Source organism: Mixophyes fleayi, chromosome 6 (genome assembly GCF_038048845.1).
Source record: "Mixophyes fleayi isolate aMixFle1 chromosome 6, aMixFle1.hap1, whole genome shotgun sequence".
Classification (NCBI taxonomy): Eukaryota; Metazoa; Chordata; class Amphibia; order Anura; family Limnodynastidae; genus Mixophyes; species Mixophyes fleayi.
The window spans coordinates 32259755-32286106 of record NC_134407.1 but is presented as its reverse complement, the minus strand read 5'-3'; the positions used below and the strand labels follow the sequence as shown (position 1 = coordinate 32286106).

Sequence of the window (26352 nt, the reverse complement as noted above, 5' to 3'; positions counted from 1 at the left end):
AAGAGATCAAGCAGAAACTGCAATTCAGGATGACTCTACACTGACACACAATAAAGAAGACTCTGGACACCCCATGGGTACACACTTCTCTGGACCAGGACACAGTATGACAAATTTAAAAGTCTTAATACTGAAATGTTTTTGGTTTCTTTAACATTTTTATTTATGAGACAGACAACAAGAGTAGGCACATTAATTACAATGAGCACACTAAACATACAAAGTGTTTACAAACATGAGAAAAAAAAAATATAATAATATGTTTGACCGACAACCCCTATGTTCCAAAGACTAGGGTTTTTGACTTGTTAGCATTAAAAATATAAGTAAGTACAAAGATGAGCACAAGGACGCAGGCCAGCATCCCTACCTCCCCTCAGGAGTTGGCTATTCAGGGGGCAATTGTTCAATCGGAGGGTTTCCGATACACATACGTAATTCATACCATTCTGTATTATGAAAGCTATTCCAAACTTGTGTGCGTATAGCTCTGAAATGTTTTTTAAAAAAATGACAGGGAGAGAAATATCTAGGAATTTAAGCTGATAAGAACATTCCAGTCATTGACTCAAGAGCTCAACATAATGTTAGGCTGCTGGCCCTGATCACCAATCCACAGAACTAGATGACGGAGATCTTCGCATATAGCAGCCCCTTTTCCCTTAGAGATAGATGCGCTCACCGGTACTCGGATGTCCCCAGGGCTTAGCTCCAAGTGTAGTGTGGGTTGGTAATGCAGGACTGCAGCGGCGGCCCAGGAGACTGGTAGAAGGCAGCAGTAGTCAAAACGATAGCCAAGGTCAAGGATCACAGGCAAGCAGGGTAATCGATAAACATGCCAGAGGTCGGGGTCACAGGCACGGTAGCAAGGTCCAAGGTACAGGCAAGAAGTGTCAGGGTCACGAGCAAAACAGGCAGGGTCCAAATAATCCAAGCAGGGGTCATACACGGGAGGTCAAACAGAGTATCCACAGGACAGGCAAGGGAACAGGAGCAGATCAGCAGACTAGGATAGACACGCTATAACCAGCAGGGAGGCTAAGCCCTCTCTGCCTTTTATACTAGAGCCAACTAATCAGGGTATTGCCCTGCAACAACAAACAGGGCACAGCTAATTACATTAAAGCTCAATTAGCCCGCAGGCTGTAGTGCGTGCGCCCGGCTGTACTGAGTGGCCGGGTCGCAATAGCAGTGGTTTCGGCGTCCGGCCGTTGCCCTGGCAACGGTCTGGCCGTGAAAGCGGAAGTGACGTCCCGGTCATCATAGGGACGCCGGGAACCAGGGACAGTGAGTCGCGGCGGTGCCCGCGGCCGCCGCATCTCATGACAGTACCCCCACCTTGAGTAGGGGTCAAGGAACCCCGACATCCAGGCTTCGTGGGAAATTTTTTAAAGAATTCCTTCTTGAGTCTCTCAGCATGGAGACGCTTTTGAGGTATCCAACATCGCTCTTCTGGGTCGTAACCCTTCCAGTGCAAGAACTGGACCTGACCTTGCACTTTTCTCGAGTCCAAAATTCTCTCCACGCTGAACTCATGGTCACCTTTCACAAGTAGAGGCTGAGGTCTATTTGCAGAGTGATGATTGAATTTGCTTGGAGGAACCACCTTTTTCAGGAGAGAACAATGAAAGGTGCTAGGAATTTTTAAGGATGGTGGAAGTTTGAGTCTGAACGCCATCGGATTGATTTTTTTCTCGATAGTGAATGGTCCGATAAACCGATGTTCTAGTTTCTTACATGGTTGCCTCAATCTGATGTTTCGAGTGGACAGCCAGACTCGATCACCCACATTTAATAGACAAGGACCACGGTGACGATCAGCGAGGACTTTGGACCTACAGGAGGCTTGACATAGAGCAGAGTGTACTTTTTTCCAGATGGACTTTAGCCGAGATGTAAAGAAAAAAGTCCCGGTATCATTGTCAGAGGAGAGAGAATTCGCCTTTGGATGAAACCCGAAGTTACATAAGAAAGGGGATGTACGAGTTGCAGAATGACATAGCCGACTCGGCTCGGTATTTGGATACCGGAAGTTCGGCGGGTTTGGTTCTCGGGGAACCGAGCCCGCCCATCTCTATTTATATTAGTATAGAGCTCACAAAATCTAATTGCAATAATGAACTCCTGGGCATTACACTTCTTGGTACACGAAGTAGCTTTGCTTAGCTCTTGCTTCAGTGAAGGCCCACGGGCTGGTTGCCTCAGAGATTTCGTTTACTCCCTACTTAAAAATGGGCAGGACCAATGCTATAAACGCAGCTGCAAAATTGGAGAAATATGCGCGAACTCCTGGAGTGATTTCGGGTCCACAAAGCCTGACACTCCTGAGAATGGTGGTCTCCCTAACCTCACAGAGGACCCCAATTCTATCCAGCAGGTTCTCCTCGCTATAGCATCTTCTGAAAAGTGAGTAACCAGCCGCATAGGTGAGGTACAATCTGACCTCTCTCTTATTCGTCAAGATCTACAGAAAATGAGGGAGCGAGTTGGTGAGGCGGAATACCAAATCTCCTCTCTAGTGGACACAACAGTGCTTATTAGGGGAAAAATTTCAGACTTAGCCACCCAAGTCAACTTGTGTTAACAAAAAATATCTGATATGGAAGGAACGGCTACGCAGAAATATTGTCCCTTTCGTGGGTCTCCCTGAATGCGCGGAAGGATCCAATCCTGAAACTTTCCTTGAGACCTGGCTTGTTCATGAATTCGGCCTGGAGGCTTTCACTTTCACAGTTTGCAGTCGAGCGGGCTCACCGCCTCCTACCTCATGCTCCTATGCCAGGGGTTCCACCCCGTACGTTTATAGCCAAGATGCTCCATTTCCGGGATAGAGACACTATTCTTTGCCTGGCTAGAACACAAGGACCTCTCAAACCCGAAAATCAAGTGGTGTTGGTGTTTCCTGACTTTGCTATTGAAGTCCAGAAGAACAGAGCCCAATTTACCCAAATCAAGCGGAGGCTCAGAGATTTGCAGTTACCCTACACAATACTTTTCCTTTCGAGCCTCCGGGTGGTTGCTGTGGGTCGTTCCCACTTTTTCTCTACACCCAGGGAGCCTGCAGACTGGTTGGATGGCAGGCCCCGGGCTAGTCTTCAGGAGTGATGAGGACTATTCTTGGTTCAAAAGGACTGGATTAAGATTATATTGATTTACTTACTTTACATTACTAGTGGTTCAGTGAGGATGCTTTAGTACATTCTATGTTTCATCTCTTAAATGTATAAGGTACAGAGGCTATACCATGGAAGGGCCCTGTGTCGCAAGCTTGGACCAGGTAGCTCTCTCCAACATTGGTAAAATTGTTAAAGTTTTTTAGATTTTCTTAGTTAGATAAGGAATCGTTACAGGAGTAAATATACGACTGTTTTTGTTTAGATATGCATGGTGTGGGTGGATTGGGTTGGGAGTTAGGATATTTAACGCAGTTCTGAAAGTATGCTTAGCAAATGCTACATTTTATGTTTTCTATTTTTAATTTGTTAGACGCTTTGTGATTTTACAATACCACATGTGGCTGTACTAAAAGGTAAAGGTACCCCCTGAAATACTAATGGATGGTGGGGTCTCCTAGGATGAGAAACTGGGGGGGCTCCGGCTCCTTGTGTGGAACGTAAGGGGACTTAATGATTGTATTAAAAGGTTACTGGTTCTTACACAACTGAAAAATACAATCCTGATGTGGCATGTCTGTTGGAGACTCACTTGGTGGGAGGTAGGGTTATAGCCTTGAAAAAGTCTTGGGTGGGATGGGCATATCACTCTCTGCATTCTTCACATTCCAGAGGAGTATCGGTATTGATAAAAAAGAATCCTGGCTCTTCCTGACTTTAGGGCCTACTGTTTTGCAGTGCAACTGGCTCATCTTCTAGTTTGGTTTCGGGACTCACTGCCACCAGTCCTCATGAGCTTCCTGAAAGGTTGGGTGGGGTTTGAAAGGCCCCCTATACACGCTCCCCACAAGGGTCACAAGAAATGTTCCGCAGGCTTTGATGGTCTGGGGCGTGATGGGGAGGACGCTGCAGTCCTCTGGACTAGATAGGGACACCCCATTATGGGCCAATAGTACTTTGCCAGAACTACACAAATTAAGATTATTTCCTAAGTGGGGAGATGCTGGTATTAATTAATTTCCTGGGGCAGTTATACTCCAGTGGCATCCTCAAATCCTTCGCAGAACTACAGGTGGATTTTCATCTTCCAAACAACTTATTTTATACATACAAGTACGGCATGCCCTAGTGAAACAGTTTGGCGGCACCCTTCTGGCTTTCGCTGCGGATCCTGTTCGCTTGCTTCTTAGACGAATAGGACCCACAAAGACCATTTCAATGTTATATGCCAATATACTTCCTATACTTACCCCTGACTACTTGCCTCGACTGCGACAGGGATGGGAGGAGAACCTGGGATCTTTGGCTGAGGAGGACTGGACTTACATGCTTGACAGTGCCCGTGAGGCTACCTTATGCACCAAATATAGACAGGTTCAGCTGTATATTCTGCACAGAGTATATTATTCCCTCTGCAGGTTGCTACAGATGGGTGCCAGATCTGACTCCAACTGCCCAAAATGCAGGTGACGCTCCGCTAACTTCTGGCACCTACTCTGGGGATGCCCGGTGTTGGGGGATTTTTGGTCACAGGTGGTGGACTGTATACAACGCACAGGCAGAGACATACCGTTATTGTACCCCAAGGCATGTATTTTTGGTCTAGGAGTTTGTTGTTGGGAAGGTCGGCGACCAGATATGTGCTTATCCTTTTCGCCTTAGCTAAAGTAGCAATTGCCAGAGAGTGGATGGCGCGGAAGGGCCAGAATTTGGTGCATGGCTGGGTTTGGTAAACGCTGCAGTGGGAGACGAAAGATTTACCTATCAGTCGTTAATATGTCAAGTATTACAAGATATGGGCAAGATGGGCGAAATCGAGGTATGCGATTAGACATTTGGCAACAGACTTTGAGTCAGTATAAAATTAAGAGTCGTTATGTCCTGGATGAAATGGGAAAATACGCCACTTAACATCAGAATCAGTGGGTGAGACATTTCTAACCATGCTCTCTCACAGTTATATCCCACCACCAGAGTTATGCGTTTGTCACTGCTGTTAATTTTAAAAAGGTTCAAGTTCGGGGGACCCAACCCATAATTCATTCATGCAATCACTCAGTACATAACTATTTATGCTTCAATGTATTTTTGAGTACCCACAAAAACTGCTGCTAAACAAGACGTATGTGTTCCTTTGCAATACCTTTATGTCAGCTAAGTACGATCTAGCTGTTGAAACATACTCTCTTATGTGGTTGCTATTAATATGTGGAACTGCATCAGATACTCTTGTATTTCCTAATCTCCTTCTATTGTTTTGTTTTATTGTTTTGTTTAAAAAGCACAATAAATAAACATCTGATTTAAAAAAAAAAAAAACACCTCAATTCAATAATTAACAGATGTGGCCAAATACCTTTGTGCATATAGTGTATGTAGGTGCACGAGGTTTGGACGCTGCGGAGCGGAGAGCATCTGAGTAGCTTACTGAAAAAAAGTTATGAAAAAGTCCATAACAAGTACAAATATAAGCATGCAATAATAAGAGTATAAATCAAAGTGGTGTACAGAAGTGCATAAATATGAAATGGAACTTAAAAAATAGCAATGGATCCTAAAACATGAGGAAAGAGGCCCCACCCCAAAGACCTTACAATGTAGGTGTTGTAAGCATGTTCCAGACTACATACTCCCTATGTTTTTTATTAATTTGAATATTTGGTGTAAGTAAAGGGGGGATTTCTGGAAGAAATTATTTGCTGGGTAAAATATGGACAACATTATTTCAATGTTTGTGATATTTCAGATTTTATACTTAAAATGTGATCTATATATTTGGTGATGTTTACAATATACTGTATTTTTAAATGTCTTAAACGCTTGAGATTGTTATGCAGTTAGTTACTGCGCAGATATAGAAATATGTGCCTGTCATTTATTGTGTTCCTGGTTAACCATTAGTGGGAAGGGGAGGGTCTGACATATGTATATATGTTGTAGGGAAGTGGTTACTAAACACACAGCTTCCCCTCTGGTATGTCAGGCTGGGTATATGAATATATACAGAGCACTGCTGTACATAACCTATGTCATTAATCTCTGTGCTTCTCCTGTAATACAGGTCTCTTAGTTGGCAGCAGTGACAGTCTCCAGATATGAGCGGCTCACAGAGAAGTTTGGGGAAGGGTAAGTGTTATGGTTGTAGTGCTGAGCTGGTGTATGTGGAGAGAGCAGTCCAGCTTCCTGACACACTGACCTCGGTGCAGATAAGATTTACTGTGTATAATATGGTTCACTGATAGGGACATGAGAAGGAAAGTACTAAGTACATGAGATTTCACTTCAGTCAATGGGGTCATCTAGACAGGCTGGGTGCTGCTGTGTCACCTTGCTATAAAGAGGAGATGGTATATGGAGATTCAGTCCTGAGACTCTGATAGGAGATGCAGAGTTACGAATAAAGTCACTGTTCAAATGAGGAGCAGGACACAGGGGGCTTTCTGGTTACATGTATATTGCTGTAATATGGGTGGTCTCTTGGGTGCTCGTTATGCAATAAGCCCTTCGAGGTGCAGGTCATATTATTATTAATATTATTATTATTATTAATAACCTTTGTTTATATAGCGCCACATGACGTCCACAGCTCAATACAGATGGCAAACAAACAAGACAGTACATGATATAACAGTACAATACAGTAAACAAATAGCACTACAAATCTCAACACAGCTACTGGGGTGCAAGGGGTATATTCAGCACAGGCTGAAACCGGTGCCCATTAGCTTGCTTACGACTAGAGCCACTAAAAGAGGTGCAAAGACAATGGAGGAGTGGAGTCAATGGGCAGAGAGCCCAAGGAGGTGCACAGTGTAGCTGGTGAGCAAAAGTTATAGGTAATAAGAACATGAGGGAAGAGGGCCCTGCTCACTAGCATACAATCTAAAGGGAAAGGGGCAGACAAACAGTTGACACATGGGGGTGAACCAATGTAAGGGGATCTGAGGGCAAGAAGCAAGAGAGGGAGAGATGGAGGATGAAAGAGGGTGAGGTATACTACATGGTGAAATATTTAAGTGGTGGACTGGTAGGTTTTTCTAAACAAGTGGGTTTTCATTGACTGAAGTTATATTGGCTAGGGGAAAGTCTGATAGAAAAAGGGAGATTGTTCCAGTGGTGGGGGGCAGCACAGGAGAAATCTTGGATAAGGGAGTGAGATGTAGTTACCAGAGGGGAGGAAAGGCTATAGTCATTGGCCGACCGGAGAGGGGGCGGGAGGGAATATGTATGGAGATGAGGTTGGAGATGTAGGGAGCAGTGGATTCTAGAGGGAGAGGGGAGCCAGTGTAATATTTGGCAGAGAGGGAAGGCAGATGTGGAGCAGCGAGAGAAGAAGATAAGTCTAGCTGCAGAATTAAGTATAAATCGAAGAGGAGTGAGATGGGAGTGGGGGAGGCCAGTAAGGAAAAGATGACAGCAGTCAAGTCGAGAAATGATCAGTGAATGCATAACAATTCTGGCTGCATCCTGGGAAAGGAAGGATCTGATATGGGCAATGGTGCGGAGCTGGAAGCGACAGGTTTGGGCAAGAGATTGAATGTGAGGGGCGTAGGAGAATGACACCCAGGTGTTAGGCTGGCAGGTTTCGTAATAAACTTGCAGAACCAGCGGCAGAGGTCTTCGTCTATAGCAGCCGCCTTTCCCGTAGAGCTTGATGCGCTCACAGGTACTTGGATGCCCCCAGGACTTAACTCTAGTAGTGCTGGTTTATTAGCAACACCGCCGCGACAAGGCTAGAGGAGGGGATCCAGATGATAATGGGTGGTCAGACATAAGCCAAGGTCAGGGGTTCGAAGCAAGCAGAGAAGTAGAGGACAGGCCAAATGGTCAGGGCTAACAGCGAGTAGGAGTGTTCGAATAGCAAGCCAAAAGGTCAGGGTCACCAGAACGTAAGCAAAATCCAGAAACAGGCTAGGGTCACAATGGGAGGTTCAATAACAGAGAGACAGAGTATCCACAGGAACAGAACAGGAGCAGGTCAGCAACAGACAGAATCAACACTATAACCGGCAGGGAGGCTAAGCCCTGCCGTAAATACTCAAGGCGACCAATCAGGGAAGGGGGAAGAGGTGTATCCCAATGAGCCCCCAGCAGGTGTAATTATTGTAGTCCACAGGCTATGACTATTACTGTGCGCGCAAGCTATCCAGTTGTTGTCATGACAGCCAGGATGCAGGTCAGAGCGAGTGGTGGTGAACCGCTGCTTGTAACAGAATTTCCTAAGGAGCTTGTCAATGTGTAGGAGTTTCCGTGAGACCCAAGATCTCTCCTTCAGACCGCAATTTTTCCAGTGCACCAAAAAATGGACTTGCCCTTGAACTCTTTTGGAATCGAGAATATTTTCAATCACGAATCCCTGACGTCCATCCATATTAAGAGATTGAGTTCTCAGTGGCTGCAGACACCTAAACTGACTTGAGTTGAACACCGGTTTGAGAAGGGAACAGTGAATTCTCAATGAACGAGGAAGTTTTAACCTGAAGGCCACAGGATTGACTTGTTTGATGAGAGAGAAGGGTCCAATGAACTAAGGCTTGAGTTTTTTACAGGGTTGTCTGAGCTTAATGTTACGAGTAAAGAGCCAGACTTTCTGACCTACTTTGAAAGAACAAGTTGTCCGATGACGGTCAGCAAATGTCTTTGAATGAAACGAGGCCCGCATCAAGGCAGACTGAACTTTTTTCCAGATGGTCTTGAGATTATTAGTTGTGGAACATATTTCCGGAAGACCAGAGGGGCGGAGGGAAGATAGAGAATTGAACCTTGGGTGGAACGCAAAACTGTAGTAGAATGGAGATGTGCGAATAGAGGAATGAGATGAATTATTATATGCAAATTATGCCCATGGTAATAAAGATGACCAGTTATCGTGGAATTCTGAAGTATACAATCGTAAAAACTGTTCCAGGGACTGATGAACCCTTTCCGTCTGTCTGTTTGACTGTGGATGGTATGCAGATGAAAGGCTGATGTTAATCCTGAGGAATGTACAAAAAGATTTCCAAAATTGTGCGACGCCACAATCCAAGACAATGTCTGTGGGAAGGCCGTGGAGTCGAAAGATATGTTGAACAAAGAGTGAAGCTAGAGTCTGTGCACTAGGAAGTCCAATCAAAGGAATAAAATGAGACATTTTACTGAATCGGTCGACAACAACCCATATAGTGTTGTGCCCTGCGGAAGATGGAAGGTCTATAGTGAAGTCCATAGACAAGTGCGTCCAAGGTTTAGAAGGGATAGACAGCGGTACTAGCTGGCCTGAAGGGCAACTCCTGGGAATTTTGTTCTTTTAACATTTCTCACAAGACAGAACAAAATTCCTGACATCTGAGAACAAGGAAGGCCACCATACAGAACGTGAAATAATCTCCACAGTCTTGGAGATACCAGGATGCCCCATGGTCTTGTTGTCATGAGCTTCAGAGAGAACCGCCTTTTTTAAGTGGACGGGAACAAACAGGTGGTTTGCTTGAGTCTATGCAGGAGCCAATTTTTTAAATCTACGCAGCTTTACTCCCAAGTCTTGAGTTAAACCAGCATGAATAACAGATAGTGAAATAATAGGCAGTGGTTCAGAAGCAGGTACATGATGTGAAATAAAACTTCTTCATAAGGCATCTGCCTTGATATTTTTGGATCCGGGTCTGTAGGTACTAAAGAAATTGAAACGGGTAAAAAGGAGTGCCCAGTGGGCCTGTCTGGGGTGCAACCTCTTCGCGGACTCAATCTACTGGAGGTTTTTGTGATCAGTTATAACAAAGATTACATGAATAGCTCCCTCCAGCCAAAAACTCCATTCTTCAAAGGCCCATTTGATTGCTAGAAGTTCCTGATTGCCTACATCATAATTGGTCTCTGCGACAGTAAATTTACAGGAAAAATATGCACAGGGATGCAAATGGTGAGTATGAGGATCCTTCTGAGAAAGGACAGCGCCAGCTCCTACATCACAGGCATCAACCTCTAATACAAAGGGTACACCCAGATTAGGGTGTCTGAGGACAGAAGCAGAGAGGAATGCCCTTTTGAGGGGTTCAAATGCGGTTACCACCTGAAAGGACCAATTACTGGGATCCATTCCCTTACGGGTAAGAGCGACAATAGGAGCTACTAGATCTGAGAACCGACGAATAAATGTTCTATAATTGCGAAGCCCAAGAACCTCTGGATGGCTTTAAGATTGTTAGATAAACCAGTAGAGGAAATCATGTACTCCAAAAATGATACTTTCTGTACTTCGAATTCGCAGTTCTCCAGTTTGGCAAAGAGATGGTGATCACAAAGTTTTTTGAGGACCTTTTTAACATGGACCCAATGTAGCGACAAAGCATATCATCCAAATATACAACAATAAATTTGCCAAGAAAATAACAGAGTATTTCATTAATGAGATCCTAGAACACTGCGGGTGCGTTACAAAGACAGAAGGACATGACCATGTATTCATAGTGGCCAGAATGTGTGTTGAATGTCGTTTTCCATTCGTCCACCTCTCTAATGCGGATAAGGTTATATGCTCCGCGGAGATCAATTTTAATAAAGATGGTAGCAGTCTTTAATTGATCAAATAACAGGGAGATGAGAGGAAGAGGATAGGTGTTTTTAATCGTGGCCCCGAAAATCAATATAAGGCCGCAATCCACCTTCTTTTTTTGATACAAAGAAACATCCAGCTCTTACTGGGGATTTAGAAGGTATAATAAAGCCCTTTTACAGATTTTCCTCCACATACTCCTGCATGGCCTTGGGCTCTGGACTAGAGAGCGAATACAACCTCCCTTTGGAATTAAATTAATCCCTTTGGAATTAAATTAATCAAAATCACGGAGTGGAGGCAGAGAGTCAGCCGCTTTTTTTTAGAAAACACATCCTGGAGTTCGTGGTATTGGGGAGGAAGCTGATCAGAAACAAGTAGCAGAATCCGGAAGGGAGAGGTCAAACAGGACTGCGAGAAGTGGGAACTCCATTGAGTAATCTCCCCTTTAACCCGATCCACTACAGGGTTATGGAGAGAGAGCCAAGGATTGCCTAATATTAACGGAACAGATGGACAATTAATGAGGTAAAATGGCAGGGTTTCTGAGTGAAGAGCACCCACAGTTAACTGCAGCAGAGGTGTTATGTAAACAATTTTCCCGCCAGGCAATGGACCCCCATCCAAACCACAGGTAGTGATAGCAGAATCAAGCTTCATATAAGAATGAGCAAATGTCCAGAAATTTACCAGCGGCACCACTATCCACAAAAGCTGAAACAGCAACAGAACAAGCACTGTGAGCGACGTGTCCACATTTTTGGAAGAGATGATCTGCAGACCTAGGCGAACCTCCCCCTTATTTCCTAGGCCTGCTCTTTTCCTGACTTGATAGGACAGGAGCCGAAAAAGTGACCATTGAAGACGGACCTTAAGTCTGTCTTCTGGTCTTTTCCTCTGAAGAAAGACGGTATGCTCCTAACTGCATAAGGCTAAGCTCTTCAGTGTCCATAGATGCAAAAACATTATGCTTCATAAAAATGTAAATATAAATAAAACAAGTCCAATTCAAAATTATTTAGTAAATAAAAGTTGATGTATATATTATCAATAGATCAATGTGATGGAGGTGTTTTTTGAATGCTAAATAACTATCTTTTCTGATCATTAAAATAATGGAGGCAATTGAAGTTATTATTGCTGTGAAGCTTTAGATCCTGATATCCCCTAAGATGACAATTTTGCTAGATAGTCAGTCATATAAATAAGGGTTTAGTTTAGGATGGAGTTGTAGTCCTTTCTAGTTATTCATGTGTTGGAAGGGAGGTTAGCTGAGGTGAGGTATTGCTGTATATGCTAGGGGTGCGGTTTAATTCATCGTCACCAGCAGACAGCAAAGTGCTTGTTCACATGGCTCTCTGGTTATAAGTCACCTTAGAAATGCAGGCATCACAAGGGATATTAATCTGTATGGCAACAACTCCTGCATGTTCACACTGAGCTGCGGTAACGCGTCAACCATGTGAATGAGCCTTAAAAGAAATACTGAAGTCTTTTTGTCTCTTAAGGGAATCTATTTCATAATAGCGATTATAATGTTAGCATTATATGGAACATCTAATAAGACTTTTCTGCATGTTGCTTTCTGCCATGTTTCTATAATACACTTACTGAATGAAAGCTATTTATTTCAGGCAGTGATGCACCGGGGCCAGTACCTGAGGGCATCATTCGACTTTACAGCATGAGATTTTGCCCCTTTGCCCAGAGAGCAAGGCTCGTCCTTCTTGCCAAGGGAATCAAGTAAGCCCTTAAAATACATTACCCTTTGATGTAAATGTTTAGTTTGACCTCATTCGGTTCTTTTTAAATCTGTTTTGGGTTACATCAAAACAATATGTTTTTATTTTACCTATTTCTATAAAGCAATTGAAATCTTAGTTCTGTTTAAGGCATCATCATAGGGAAAGCAGGGAGATCTGCAAATACTGTTGGAGGAGGGGTTTCAGTGCAGGTGGCTCCTCGTAGGAGGGGTGTTGCAGTCAACCAATTAGGTTTTATAATGCTGGGCGCTCATTAAATGTTTTACCTAAAAATGCAGACCTAGTGATCCAATGATGTTATAAAACCAATCAATAGATAGTTGCTAACATTTATTAAAATACAATAAAAATACAATAAAGGTACAATAAAGGTATAATCACGTGTTACCATGAATATATGGCTAATGAATAATGGAATAATGATATGTACATTAAATGGGATTAATATCACTTGAATTAATAACGTGATCTACACAATAATGTACATGATATCAACCTGACTGCATACCGAACAGATAAATTCATAGACAATAAATGAATAACATTAAAGTAACTCTATCAAAAATAGTCCATATATCACAGTTCTATTTATCCGGATTGGTGATGCGTGCTGCTGAGGATACATACCCCATAATAAAATTGTAAATATAAATATAAATATAAACAGTCCTCATGAGGGTTGTAAACTTTCGATTCAGAGAGATCCGTCACGCTTACATACATGTATCAAAAATGATGAATGAATCAGACAATTAGTTGTATAGATCCATGCGAAAATGATACTTGCGGTTTGAAGTTTACCGGGTGTAGGGTTCAACCTTTGCAATAAATCCAGTATAATGTCCCAATGATAGACAGACATACAAAATATCAGCTGGTCCAAAAATGAAAAAAGGAGATAGTTCAGCAGCGGGTGATCACGCCGCTGCTGTTAGCGGCTAACGGTGCGTTCCACTGTGGAGCGCAAACGCACTTCCGGTATTGACGTCACTTCCGGATAGTGCTTTAGGCCAATAGAATGATAATGGGTGGATTCCCAACGCGTTTCGTCCTGCTCCGGACTTTCTCAAGGGCTATTGTTAACATCTGTAATCCTGTGGTTTAAATATGCTGGGATTGAACCTGATAGGTTCCCAAATCTAACATGCTTAAGTCTCTGTTCTCCGCATTAAGCGGCTCATTGTGTACAAATTGCAATATATTCTTAATGGTTGCATCAATCAGCATAATATTCTTACTATGTTATATACATCCCCAAAATCGTGCAGCAATAGACAGTGTGCATAATCATATTATAGTTGTCTCAAATTACCTCATTGCAATGATGTTATACAAATATTAACTAAAATAAAAATAAAAATAAAATAAAAATGAATTAAAATAAAAATAAAAATAAAATAAATAATATATAAACATAAAAAGCACAGCAAAGATTTACCAATGGAAACAGAGTCTATTTACAATGTCATAAGGAAACCATTTTCATAAATGACAAGATGTTAAGATAACCTATTACTGTTACATGATCCTTTTGGACCTAATGGTATATATTTTCTGTACAGTCTAGTCATGGTGACTCATAATGAAGATTGAGGGAACGAGTATGATATTGGACAGTGATAAGATAACATTTAAGAGGATCCCATGTTCTATAGTCTGATTTCTCTTATAAATCCACTTCTTTTTGTCTGGGCATAGTGCAGATAACAATGGAGAGCGTGAGGGATGGGAAAGGAACCTACAGCACCGGGTATTCATAGGTAGTCTCCTATCCCATTACTTACCTGGCCCTCTCTGCTTGGCTTCCAAGGTCGGCTGGGATTGGGCATAGCCAGAGAGGTATGGCTGTAAATTCAGAGATCCCACTACCCACTTTTACCATGCCCCCTGTACACTTTCCCATCTATCCATGTGGAATATGGCTGGAATATGTAAATTCATCACAAAGAAAGGTCGAATTCGATATTGAGACCTTTGGGTGCCAATGTCTTCAGATAATAAATGGCCTTAGTTTCCTCTTTATTTAGGTATTTCGTCAAGTTCCCTCCTCTCCAATTTTTATTAATTTTCTTGATTCCAATAAATGACATCCCTTCATACTGGCAGCTGTGTGCGTCTTTAAAGTGCTTAGACACATGATGGTTTTCAAACCCAATAGTGATGTTCCTCAGATGTTCTCTAATCCTTTCCTTTAAGAGTCTAATGGTTCTACCTACATATTGTTTGCCACAACTACATTGTAGTAGGTAAATAACGTACCTACTATTACAGGTAATGAATTCCTTTATCTGATATGTTTTGCCACTGACCTCAGAGTGATACTCTGTGATTGGCCTAGTGCTCCTGCACCTTAATCTTGTGCAGTTCGAGCACTGTCCACAGTAATAGAATCCTTTTTTGGTGTTATGTAGCCAGTTACCAGTCTTTTTAGGTTCTTCTTTGGGGATATAGCTGGAAGTTAGTTTTTGTTTGAAGTCAGGGGCATTCCTAAAGGACATACAGGGTTTTGCTGGTAATATAGACCCCAATAGGTCATCCTGTTGTAGAATGTACCAATGCTTTTGGATGATTCGTCTAATTTTATCTGATTCCTGGGAATAGTTTGACACAAAGAATATCCTATCGTTATTCAGTGTAGTGGATCGTGTAGATTCTTCCTTACCACTAATACTTTTGTTTTTATATTTAAGTAACTGACTCCTATCAGTATCCTGAAGTTTATTAAAGGCTTGGCCAACTATGTGAGGATCATATTTCTTGTCAATAAATTGTTGCTGCATTTCTTTACCTTGTTCAATAAAGTCTTCTATTGCTGTACAGTTACGTCTAACACGAGTGAACTGACTAAATGGTATACTGCGTAGCCAGTTCGGATGATGACTGCTATTTGCCAAGATAAAACTGTTGATGTCAACTGCTTTTCGGTATGTTTTTGTCATTAGTTTGTTCTCTTTGATAAAAATCTCGAGGTCTAAAAATTGTATAGATGATTGACTAAAATTAGCCACAAATTTTAACCCAAACTCATTATCATTAATATATCCAAGAAATTGAAGTAGGGCTTGTTCTGTCCCTTTCCAGATTATCAAAATATCATCAATGTATCGCCTCCAGAGTACCAGGTTCGCACTCCAGCTATGTTGGGTCCAAATGAATCCGTTCTCCCAATAACTCATATAGAGATTCGCATAGCTGGGTGCGAACCTGCAAATAGTAGTTCCCCTCATACCAAGGGGGGGAAGTGCGTTTGCGCTCCACAGTGGAATGCACCGTTAGCCGCTAACAGCAGCGGCGTGATCACCCGCTGCTGAACTATCTCCTTTTTTCATTTTTGGACCAGCTGATATTTTGTATGTCTGTCTATCATTGGGACATTATACTGGATTTATTGCAAAGGTTGAACCCTACACCCGGTAAACTTCAAACCGCAAGTATCATTTTCGCATGGATCTATACAACTAATTGTCTGATTCATTCATCATTTTTGATACATGTATGTAAGCGTGACGGATCTCTCTGAATCGAAAGTTTACAACCCTCATGAGGACTGTTTATATTTATATTTATATTTACAATTTTATTATGGGGTATGTATCCTCAGCAGCACGCATCACCAATCCGGATAAATAGAACTGTGATATATGGACTATTTTTGATAGAGTTACTTTAATGTTATTCATTTATTGTCTATGAATTTATCTGTTCGGTATGCAGTCAGGTTGATATCATGTACATTATTGTGTAGATCACGTTATTAATTCAAGTGATATTAATCCCATTTAATGTACATATCATTATTCCATTATTCATTAGCCATATATTCATGGTAACACGTGATTATACCTTTATTGTACCTTTATTGTATTTTTATTGTATTTTAATAAATGTTAGCAACTATCTATTGATTGGTTTTATAACATCATTGGATCACTAGGTCTGCATTTTTAGGTAAAACATTTGATGAGCGCCCAGCATTATAAAATTCTAGATTTATTCCAAAGGGAGGGATACCCTTAGCAGGTGCAGCTCTCACAAACCTTGGGAGGAGAGCGCGGTTCCATATTATAATATTTAACCAATTAGGTGGCAGATACAGTGACATCCCTACACTGACAATTTTACATTTCTCCCTGCTCTCTCTGATGTACTTGGCATCAAGTCCCATGTGTTGGGGGGCTACATATAACAAAGAAAATGAAATGGGGAGAGGTATCAAGAGACAAATACCCACATTTTCAGGAATTTTGTGGGTTAGGTTGAGATCCCCCTTTAAAGTCGCAATGTCCAATATTATTACTTGACAAAGTATAGAGCTGTGGAAATTGCAGTTCTATCTCCTCATGTGTTTGAACAGTGTTTTTAGTTGATTGATAATCTTTAATAATATATCATGGATTGTTCTGTGGTGATTTAATGCTTATGAAAAAGTTAGCTACAGTAAGTTTTAGATGAGAAATCTTTATATTTGTACTTAACAAACCTTCCAAGGTCCGTTACCTCTACTATATGAGTCCTTAATCAATCCTGTGTCCCGTGTATAGCAAATGGCCTCCTCCACCAAACTCCTGTTACCTGTGTCTGAGATCAGGCTCTCTCTTGTTAAAGCACACTGCCAGCCATCCATAGTCGTGCTTCCATAGAGCTTTATAGGGGTACTATAACAGTGCTTCCATAGAGCTTTATAGGATCCTCCAACACACTGCTCTTCCAAAATCCTTGATAGAAATAGCAGGGTCTTATTCTGTTCTAGATACATATTAGAAAGTGCTCTACTCTACATATAAACATGCCCTAAAATCAGAACTTCTCCTATCTCTTAGCTGCAGCCTTATAAGCTTGTTCCTCATTTCTCAAACTGTAACGTCTGTCCTGTGCTCTGCCTAATCTTTCCACTATGAAGTAAGATATGCATGTAATAAGCTATACATTTATGTACAGGAAAAAGTATCAAATTAATGCTCCCCACCATGAACCTTTGAGTCTAGTACAGTTCTAGTCTAATCTAGAATGTGGATTTCTAACGAAGTCTTAATACACAGCAGCGGATGCATATAAAACAGCCCGCATCTACTCTGATCTATTCTCCAGGCATATCTGGACAATCATTTTGAGCTTGTTAGACAAATTATACCACTTTCACATTGCCGCCACTGCAATATCCCGGGTATGTGAACCCAGGATATTGCTGGGAGACAGAGCCTCCCACCCCGGAAAATTCCCGGTCTGACCGCGCTTACACTGAACCTGAGTCTGCCCGGGTCTCCATGGCAACATCACAAGAGGAGCTTTGATTGGCTCTTCTTGTGATGTAAGTTTTTCCTTTTTTTTTTTTTTTTTATGTTTTCAATAGCTTTTGGTGAGACCCGGGTCTCTCCCTTCAGACTGGAGGCTACCCGGCTTGGACCCGGGAATAACCTTCCAAAAGACTCGGGTCTAATTTCTGGATAATCCAACCCGGGAATTAACAGGGGGACCCGTTAACACTCAGCCTCGAACCGGGTTGTCGGTGCTTGCCCCGGCAATAATCCAGGTTTTTGCGTCAGTGTGAATGGGGTATTACTCATACCCAGTTGTGTTTTGCCTTTTCTGACTATATATTACATCATACATCACTTTCATAATTAGTTATGTAGCACAGGTGGAGCCTGTATTTTAAAGGGCAAATACCTTTGTTTTGTGGGGATAAAAGCGCAAAGTTGTGCCTCACTTGGGTTTCATCTACAATTGTTTTTATGAAATGATCTGTAACCAGATTGTCTTATGCTGAACAGCCAGGAGCTCATGTTGCTATGGAAATGCAGGGTGAAGCAGAGATCAGTCCTGACAGTGAGTTTGAGCTGGAAGGAGAGACAGGAAGGAAGGAGAAAGCTGACAGGGAAGAGGTGCTGGCAGCCTGAGGTTGTGACAGCGGCAGTGGAAGCAGTGAGGTCGGATAGGAGAGTCTGCGGGAAAGAAAGAGTGTGCAAACAAAAAGAGATAAATCAGAGTTATGGAAAGATATGCTGGTTGTAGCTCTGCACAGTAAAGTCTTGTAGCTGGATCCCTGCAGAGAATCAGCTATCAAGCAACCTGAGAGCAAAGTGAGCCTATGTGCGGAGATGGAGTCTCCCGCTATTAGCAAATTGCGTGTGAAAAGAGAGGAACAGCTAGCAAGATCAAGCTTGCAGGTAGTCCAAGAGTGGCTGAGACCTTCTTCTTCATCCAGAGGGAAAGAGATAAGTAGTAACAAACCAAATACTGTGAGACCAATAATGCTACATTAAGAAAAGAACACTATACCTCTAATTCCATAAATTAGACCTCCTTGCATAAATCTGTACATATACCAGAGACTGTGTCACCTGAGAGAGATATAGACATTTCAAGTATCAGAGATCTAATGCAAGTTACCAACGTTTCTACAGGTGCACCGATGTTAACTAGTAAATCTCACAAACTACTTAATATTGGCAAGACTGTGATTATTGTGTTAAATCTTTGTTGATTTATGTTCCTCACCCTGTGCGTGAGCGCGTTGTGGGAGAGTTTGGGTGCCAGAGAATGCACGTGTGATGGCCATCTTGTTTGTTCGCTATTGCTGTACTGTTGCCTTGAATTATTATCATACCCGTTGCCCCACTTATCCCAACCAGAATCTCCCCATATTTAAATATACCTTACCCATTTACTTTCCCCAAAATAAACAGCCAGTTGATTGTCTGTAACCAAAGTGTGTGGTCAATTATTATTCAGAGGGTTAGTGTGGTCGGGTACAAGGGCTTCCCTAGTCAACCCCTGGTGGATTCAGTTACAATCCGCATCCCACCATACTGTGTAGAAGACTAGGGTGCAGGCACTGAAGATAAAGTGATAACATTTCACCACCCATTACAGAGTGCAAGGGAAACGGGTGTTACATAACAATGACATTTAAACATACATTATTAGCATGCAACACTTTTATTGCTGTAAAAAATATTTTTTCTAAAACCCATCTTTTATGTTTTTGTTTTACATATTCCTCAGTGGATCTATTGCATATAATTTTGAATAAATTTTCCCCCTGTAATGTACATGTTTATAAAATATAATTTTACTTTGGCAAAAAAAACCTATTTATTTTCTCTGTTTAGGCATGAAGTTGTGAACATTAATTTAAAGAGCAAGCCGGACTGGTTTTTTGAGAAAAGCCCTCTGGGTCTGGTACCTGCTCTTGAAACTTCAGATGGTAAAATCATTTATGAATCTCCAATTGTTTGTGACTACCTGGATGAAGCCTTTCCTGGGATTAAGCTGACTCCAGCTGACCCTTATATAAAGGCACAGCAGAAGATGATATTGGAGCATTTCTCCACGGTAGGAGGAACTGGAATCCTTACATTATTTTGCTGGGGTGGGAAGATGGGAGGGTTATTAGGGTTCCTACCTCAGAATGCAAGCTACTGATACAGGATCATTCACAGGTGCGCTGAAGAGTGATGTGCCTATTATTTTTTTTTTGTTATATATTGATTCCTATTTTAGTACACCTGTCTAATTCACACATTTCAGCTACATTGAGGTCCAACATGTGGACAACCTATTGAGCCTTGCTTGGACTCCAAATGTTTATCGCATGGCTATGGGACCTGTTATCCGTAAAGCCATAATCCAGAAAGATCAGTATTGTACTAGTATTGTTACATATATTGGAAATATAATGGGCCTGATTCATCTTGGAAAGAAATGCGAACACAATTTGCAGTTGAAAAAAATGTACGTTAGATGCACGCACGTCCACCTGTATTCAATACAAGCAGATCTCAAGATACGTCTCCATTTGACTATGGATATAAATACGCTCTGGCTATGCGTTACTTGCCGTATGTAGACAGACGAACACAGTGCAGGATACGCACATGCATATGTGTAGCATAAATTCCCATCAGAACGCATGCGGAAAAACCAAGCTATTAAGTAGATTGACAACTCTTAATGGTATAATCATTAATAAAAAATAAATGTAAAAAAATATATATTTTTTAAAGATTTAATTTTACATGAAATACATAAATCAGGATGTCCTTAATACCCACTGTACATCAAATTCATTTTGATAAGTTTCTCTTACTTCCACTTGTGGCATTCATGCGTGTCAGGTTTCAGTATCAGTCATCGCTATCAGTCGGCACTTACACCGGCCCTGTATGCAAGTGATACAGTAAAAAACACGGCGCTTAGAGATGTCCGGAGTGTGAGTCGGGCAAATGTGAGTGCGCTCATCCTCGTCACGCCCTTCCTGTACATTGCCTAGGTGTGTCCGCCCGTTAGTTATAGACAGTCGAAAGAATCATTTGCGTTTGACCATGAATTGAATGCACCTGTGAAGATGAATCAGGCCCATCATCTTTAATCTATTTTGTGCCCTTCCAAAATAACAGCTACCAATATTTGTGTGGATTAAGCTGAATGTAATAATATAGTCTCATTTTTAAATAAATTCCTATTTAAAATAAATAATTTCTCTCAGCCAAGGGATTGGGTCTGTGTAATCCCACCAATGAAAAGCGAATAACAATTGGTTGTTGTCGGCGTCTCGGCCAATCATAAGCTTCAAACACCTTATCTGTTAATAAATGTAATCACAAAGTAACTTGAGGAAGTGAGTAAAGCTGGGTACGCACTACAGTTTTTTTATCCAATCATCGTGTCGATCGCACAGTAAATAACCATTTCGTAAGATATCGTATTAGTGTGTACACTCCCACAATCATGTTTTATGGCACCAAAGCACATTGTATTGTTTGATTTAGCTTTATAAACTTCCTAAAAATCACGATCAACGATGGAACGATGTTGGGCAAATGTGTATGTGCACTCACAACCAGAAGTGTAGGCAGATCTCTATGGAGTGTACAGAGTCACCATCTTTTCAGTAGCTGGTTATGACAGATGAAGAGCACTGATCTGACGGTAAATCGTGTAGGTGTGTACACATGAATCTGCATGCTCATAGGGACTTTTCAATCAGTAAAATCGTTACAAAAATCGCATCTGTAGTTATTTTCTGTAGTGTGTACCCAGCATAATTTAATGTCCTAAATTTTACATATTGGATATTAAAAACAAAAATTTGTGTATTATAACTTCAACTATAAATGTGTTTTTTTTAAAAAAAAAAAAAAGGAACATATAGCATTAGAATGTATAAATAATTATAAAAAATACTTTGAAATTGAGGAAGCTGATAAAAAATTATATCTGGCCGTAATATATATAATCCAACACACAGAAATATACCTGTAAATCGTCTATAATTTAGGCCAATCTATATAATAATATTGGGGTAGAGATAAAACGATTACACAGTGACTTAAAGAAATGGGCCAATTTCACAGCCTTTATTTAACCCCTTTGCTGCAAAAATATCCAAAGAACAAAACCAAAATGTTTCCGTTTGCTAAATTGAGACGTTTAAATTAACATGTTCAATGGTCTTAAATTTTACATTTTCTGGCTTAGAGTTCTGATATTCTGAAAAGTGTTTTGGGACTCTGTTTCAAACTATTATTATTATTATGTTCCAATCTACGAATCTTCAATTGTCTCTTTGCTTTTCCCACAAACGCTACAGTTTATACGTAATGCAGTTTTGTATGTGTTGCCCCTTTTTAACATTGGTTCAAATTGTATTTTGGATGTAGTGGCTCATTAATATTACCCAGCAACTATTTGTCTGTTTTATGTTCCTGTTATCATGCCCTGTCTGTTTATAGCCTGTAATAAGAAACACTGATACCCATAGCCAACAGTCGGATCTTCTGCAACCTACTAAAGTCCTGTATTGTTTTTGTACAGATCACATCTGTGTTGTACAAGATTATTTTTGCAAAGCGGAAAAATAGAGATACAACTGAATTAAAGGCACAGTTTTTGGAGAAATTTACAAAACTTGAAGAGGTAACGAGATTTTTTTTTCCACCAATTTTAAAATGGAATAATTATACACTGTGGAGGCAGCAACTTTGTGGCCTGTAGGAATTTTTGTGAGAATGCAGCCACAATACGTGATATCATTGGTTCCTAGTGCACTGACAATGCTACATTGTCATTATTTGCACATTGTCAATTAATTGTACATTGTCATTAGTTGCTACACAAATGTATGTCTTCAGGGCCTGCTTCATCAAGGCACATATCTGTCGATTTTGAGCGTATCAAACGCTAAATCACTCTGCGAATGCCCAGAAACGGCAGATACGGCCGTAAATGCCCGGCCTGTTCTGTGCACTGGTCGCCGCAAGGGACACTTACTACAACCTACTACATCAGGGTGTGGCCTGGGTGGGGAAGGGGCATGTTGCCGTAGGAATGTACACTAGAGGCATCCAAACTCAAGCGCACGCAGCCACGGCCGTATCCAGCTCTACGGCCATCAGAGTAACCTGATTTTCTGCCGTATCTTTTGCTTCAGCTCTGCATTATAACCGGACAACCTGCCAGCTCTATACGTGTTTAGAAATAGATTTAAAAAAAAAAAAAAAATGTGTGGGGTTCCCCCCTACTAGTGATATTAACCCTAGTGCTGGTAGTCACAAAATCAAGGGGGGCGGGGGGAGCGTGGGGTCCACCCAATTTTGTGCAAACCAGCACTAGGCACACCAGCTGGGGTGACACTATAGCAGGGAAAACTGCAGCAGAGGGTCCACCTGTCATAATGACAAACCAACCCCAGGCTGTTAAGCACGGGTCTGGACTCCCTAGGGAGTGGGGTCCGCCAAAGAAATGTGCGAGCCCCTCTCCAGCCCTGTGCTGAAAGCCCTAGGGCTCTTCCCACACCCCTGGTGTTGATTAATAAAGTGTGTGTAAAAGAAAAACTGTGAAAAACACTATTTTACTTTGTGTAACTACAACTCCCAGCCAGCCTGTGCTGCCATTAAGTCTGGGCATGCTGGTGCTTGTAGAACTACAAGCACCAGCATACTCATGGCAGCCAGGGCATGCTGACACTTGGAGAACCACAAGTGCCAGCATGCCCTGGCTGCCTTAGCTTTTTATATTGGTTAGACTTCTTTACCTTAATAATACTCATATTTTTGGCTGCTATCATGTAAATATTGTTAATATGTGTTTACTGTTGTACTCCTAACTTGATTGTTTTTTGTTAAATACTGGTTGTTTTTTCTCTAAATTTTCACAACCGTTTGAAATAAGTAATTGTAAAATATCAAAGTCTAACTGTTGATTCTGATTTTCAGCTGTTGGCTAAAAAGGGAACGCCATACTTCAGTGGAAAATCTGTGTCTATGATTGATTACATGATCTGGCCCTGGTTCAACATTTTTGATGCTAAAGAGTAAGCGCAAACTATATACAATATATTATATATCTTTATAATTACCACACCAGGTTTTCAATTGTATTCTATCATTGCACTCCTTAATTAAGCAGAGGTATAGTGCATACTTGCCAACCTTTTAAGAGGTCTTTCCGTGAGATCCCAGGCAGGGGGGCATGGTTGGGGTGCGGGAGGGGCACGGCGATTCGTGTCATTTTGGCCCCGCCACCGTGACAAAATGCTGTTTTTGTCGCGGGGGGGGGGGCAGGGTCAAAATGACGCGATTCACCGTGAATCGCGTCATTTTGACGGCAAGAGGCCGTTTGTGGGATATTTGCCTGCTCTCCCGGGATTCCGGGAGAGTTGGCAAGTATGGTATAGTGTGTATAAACGTTTTATTGATTGGCTATTTCCATATAGCAAAACTAGAGCAAGTGAATATGTCAACACTACAAATCATATAAAGTATATTCCCAAACTTCATATTTCTTGCTTTACTTTGATAACCTATCATATTTACTGTATATAATTGGTCAGTAAATAAAAAATATGGTGGCAGTCACTGGACCTTAAATAGATAATAAAACAAAACCCCCCATTAAAAACGATATTTGATTCCAATGTTTTGGGGGTGAGAAGGGGAAGGGGAGTAGAGCCTTTTATGGAGGTTACTTACTATTTTTATTCTCCACTCTGTAGATATTTGGAGAAGACCCCACACATCGGTGCCTGGTACAATCTCATGATGCAGGACCCAGCCGTGAAGGAGACCTATACTGAACCAGAAGTTATCTTAAATTTTTTCAAACTCTACTCTCAGGGCAACTTAGAAGCTGTTGATTACGGCCTTGATATAAGATCACCAGGGCCTAAACTGTGACCTGGAGACTTTGTTTTGAAGACTATAGTTGAGTAAAATTTTCTGTATTTTTTTTTATTCCACCAAAAGTATTTAATTCCTGAAGGTCGTGGTGTAATAAACACTTTCAAATATTGAAACATCCCTTATTTCCCAGTTGTTGTGCAAGTAAGTGTTTAGTTTCTCAAATGAATTCTGGTCAAATAATTGTGAGCTGAGCATATTCTTGAGAATGCAGCCATTGAATTCAGTGAGAACCAGTGACCTCACTGAGGCAGGAGGTACTCTCAAAATTTACCCCACAATTGTGTGACATCACTTTGGATTCTCAAACCTAATCCTGAGGGCAAGGGCCGGTGCTAGCATGTCTGGCACCCTCCTCTTTTATAAATTATTTGTTCATTCAATAATGCTTTTCATCTTTTAATACTAATCATATACTAACCTTTAATAAAGTGAGTTATACAAATAAATACATTAAACAGCAAACGTTTATTGCTACATGAATAATAAAAATGAAGAATATGTATTATTTGTAATCCAATTTTACATTTTTGGCAAATTATATTGGTGAGAAATATAGAAGACAAAAAATGCCCCCCTTCATCATCACACAGTGCCCTTTTTCATCACACTGTGACTTCTGCTTCATTACACTGTGCCCCCTCCTTCATTACAATGTGCACTCTCCATCACACTGTGCCCCTTCCATCACACTGTCCCCCTTCCATCACACTGTCCTCTCCTTCATCACACTGTGCCCTCCTTCATTACACTGTGCACCCTCCATCACACTGTGCCCCTTCCATCACACTGTCCCCCTTCCATCACACTGTCCCCTCCTTCATCACACTGTGCCCTCCTTCATTACACTGTGCACCCTCCATCACACTGTGCCCCTTCCATCACACTGTCCCCCTTCCATCACACTGTCCCCTCCTTCATCACACTGTGCCCTCCTTCATTACACGTTTACTTTTCCATCACACTGTTTCCTCTTTATTACACTGTGCCCCTTGATAAGACTGTTGCCCCTTCATAATACTGTTGCCCCTTTATCAAACTGCCCCCCCCCCTCCGTTCCTTATTTACCTTCCTATGACCTTATCCTCTTCTTTTCCTCTTCTGTCCTCTTTTCTTCAGTCTTCTTGCTCCTCTCTGCGCCGCTCCTCACTGACAGTGACATTATATAGTATAAGGTGCCGCGACTGGTGGATGCAGCCGGAAGAGTTTTTCTACAGAGTCAGTGTATAAGCGGGGAAGGCAGGCAAAGAGGAGCGCCTCTCAGTCACGGTGCACCCCTCCCCTTGCTTACCCTGCTTGCAGTGTTGAGGGTACCCAATACTCTAGGGGCTCAGATTAGGCAATCAGTCAGTAAGTACAATGGTAACTTATTGCATAAATAAAACACACAGGAATTATACTCTTTCAAGGAACAATGACAAGGGGATTAACCAAAAATCAGACATCAGCTTCTACAAATTCTGCAGCGTCAGTCAGCATACAAATCACACAAATACAAATTACACATAATAACAAATTATACAAGTACAGATTACAAGTATGAATCATAAAAGTACAATTCTACATAGCAAATATACAAGAGCAAATTAAACAAATTACAAATTAATGTTAAACATAAAAACAGGAGTCAAAGTGGAAATTTGGAAGTGTTGGTATGGAAAGTTTAATGGGGATGTAAGTGAATGAAATTTGATAGATTTACAATCAAAACAGTAGAAGTGGCAATATAACATAGCACTATATACCAACCCACTTCCTAAAAG

At 41.4% G+C, this 26352-nt stretch overlaps 1 protein-coding gene and 1 pseudogene across 1 annotated transcript; one reads left to right on the top strand and one right to left on the bottom strand.

The window, feature by feature from the left end:
* The first annotated feature begins 6001 nt into the window (after nt 1-6001).
* LOC142160999 (glutathione S-transferase omega-1-like) lies at nt 6002-25049 on the top strand. Its single transcript, XM_075216188.1, has 6 exons — nt 6002-6239; nt 12282-12390; nt 19523-19745; nt 22227-22328; nt 23627-23724; nt 24406-25049. The coding sequence occupies exons 1-6, from the start codon at nt 6209-6211 to the stop codon at nt 24584-24586; spliced, it is 744 nt and encodes a 247-aa protein (XP_075072289.1). The 5' UTR covers nt 6002-6208; the 3' UTR covers nt 24587-25049.
* LOC142095574 (5S ribosomal RNA) lies at nt 14146-14263 on the bottom strand (annotated as a pseudogene).
* Nucleotides 25050-26352: the final 1303 nt, after the last annotated feature.

Excerpts from the sequence above, each read along its gene's own strand:
- LOC142160999 (XM_075216188.1), top strand. The coding sequence starts at position 6,209 with ATGAGCGGCTCACAGAGAAGTTTGGGGAAGG. Across the intron at positions 12,391-19,522 it reads CTTCTTGCCAAGGGAATCAA|GCATGAAGTTGTGAACATTA; the intron begins GTAAGCCCTTAA and ends TTCTCTGTTTAG. Across the intron at positions 23,725-24,405 it reads AACATTTTTGATGCTAAAGA|ATATTTGGAGAAGACCCCAC; the intron begins GTAAGCGCAAAC and ends TCCACTCTGTAG.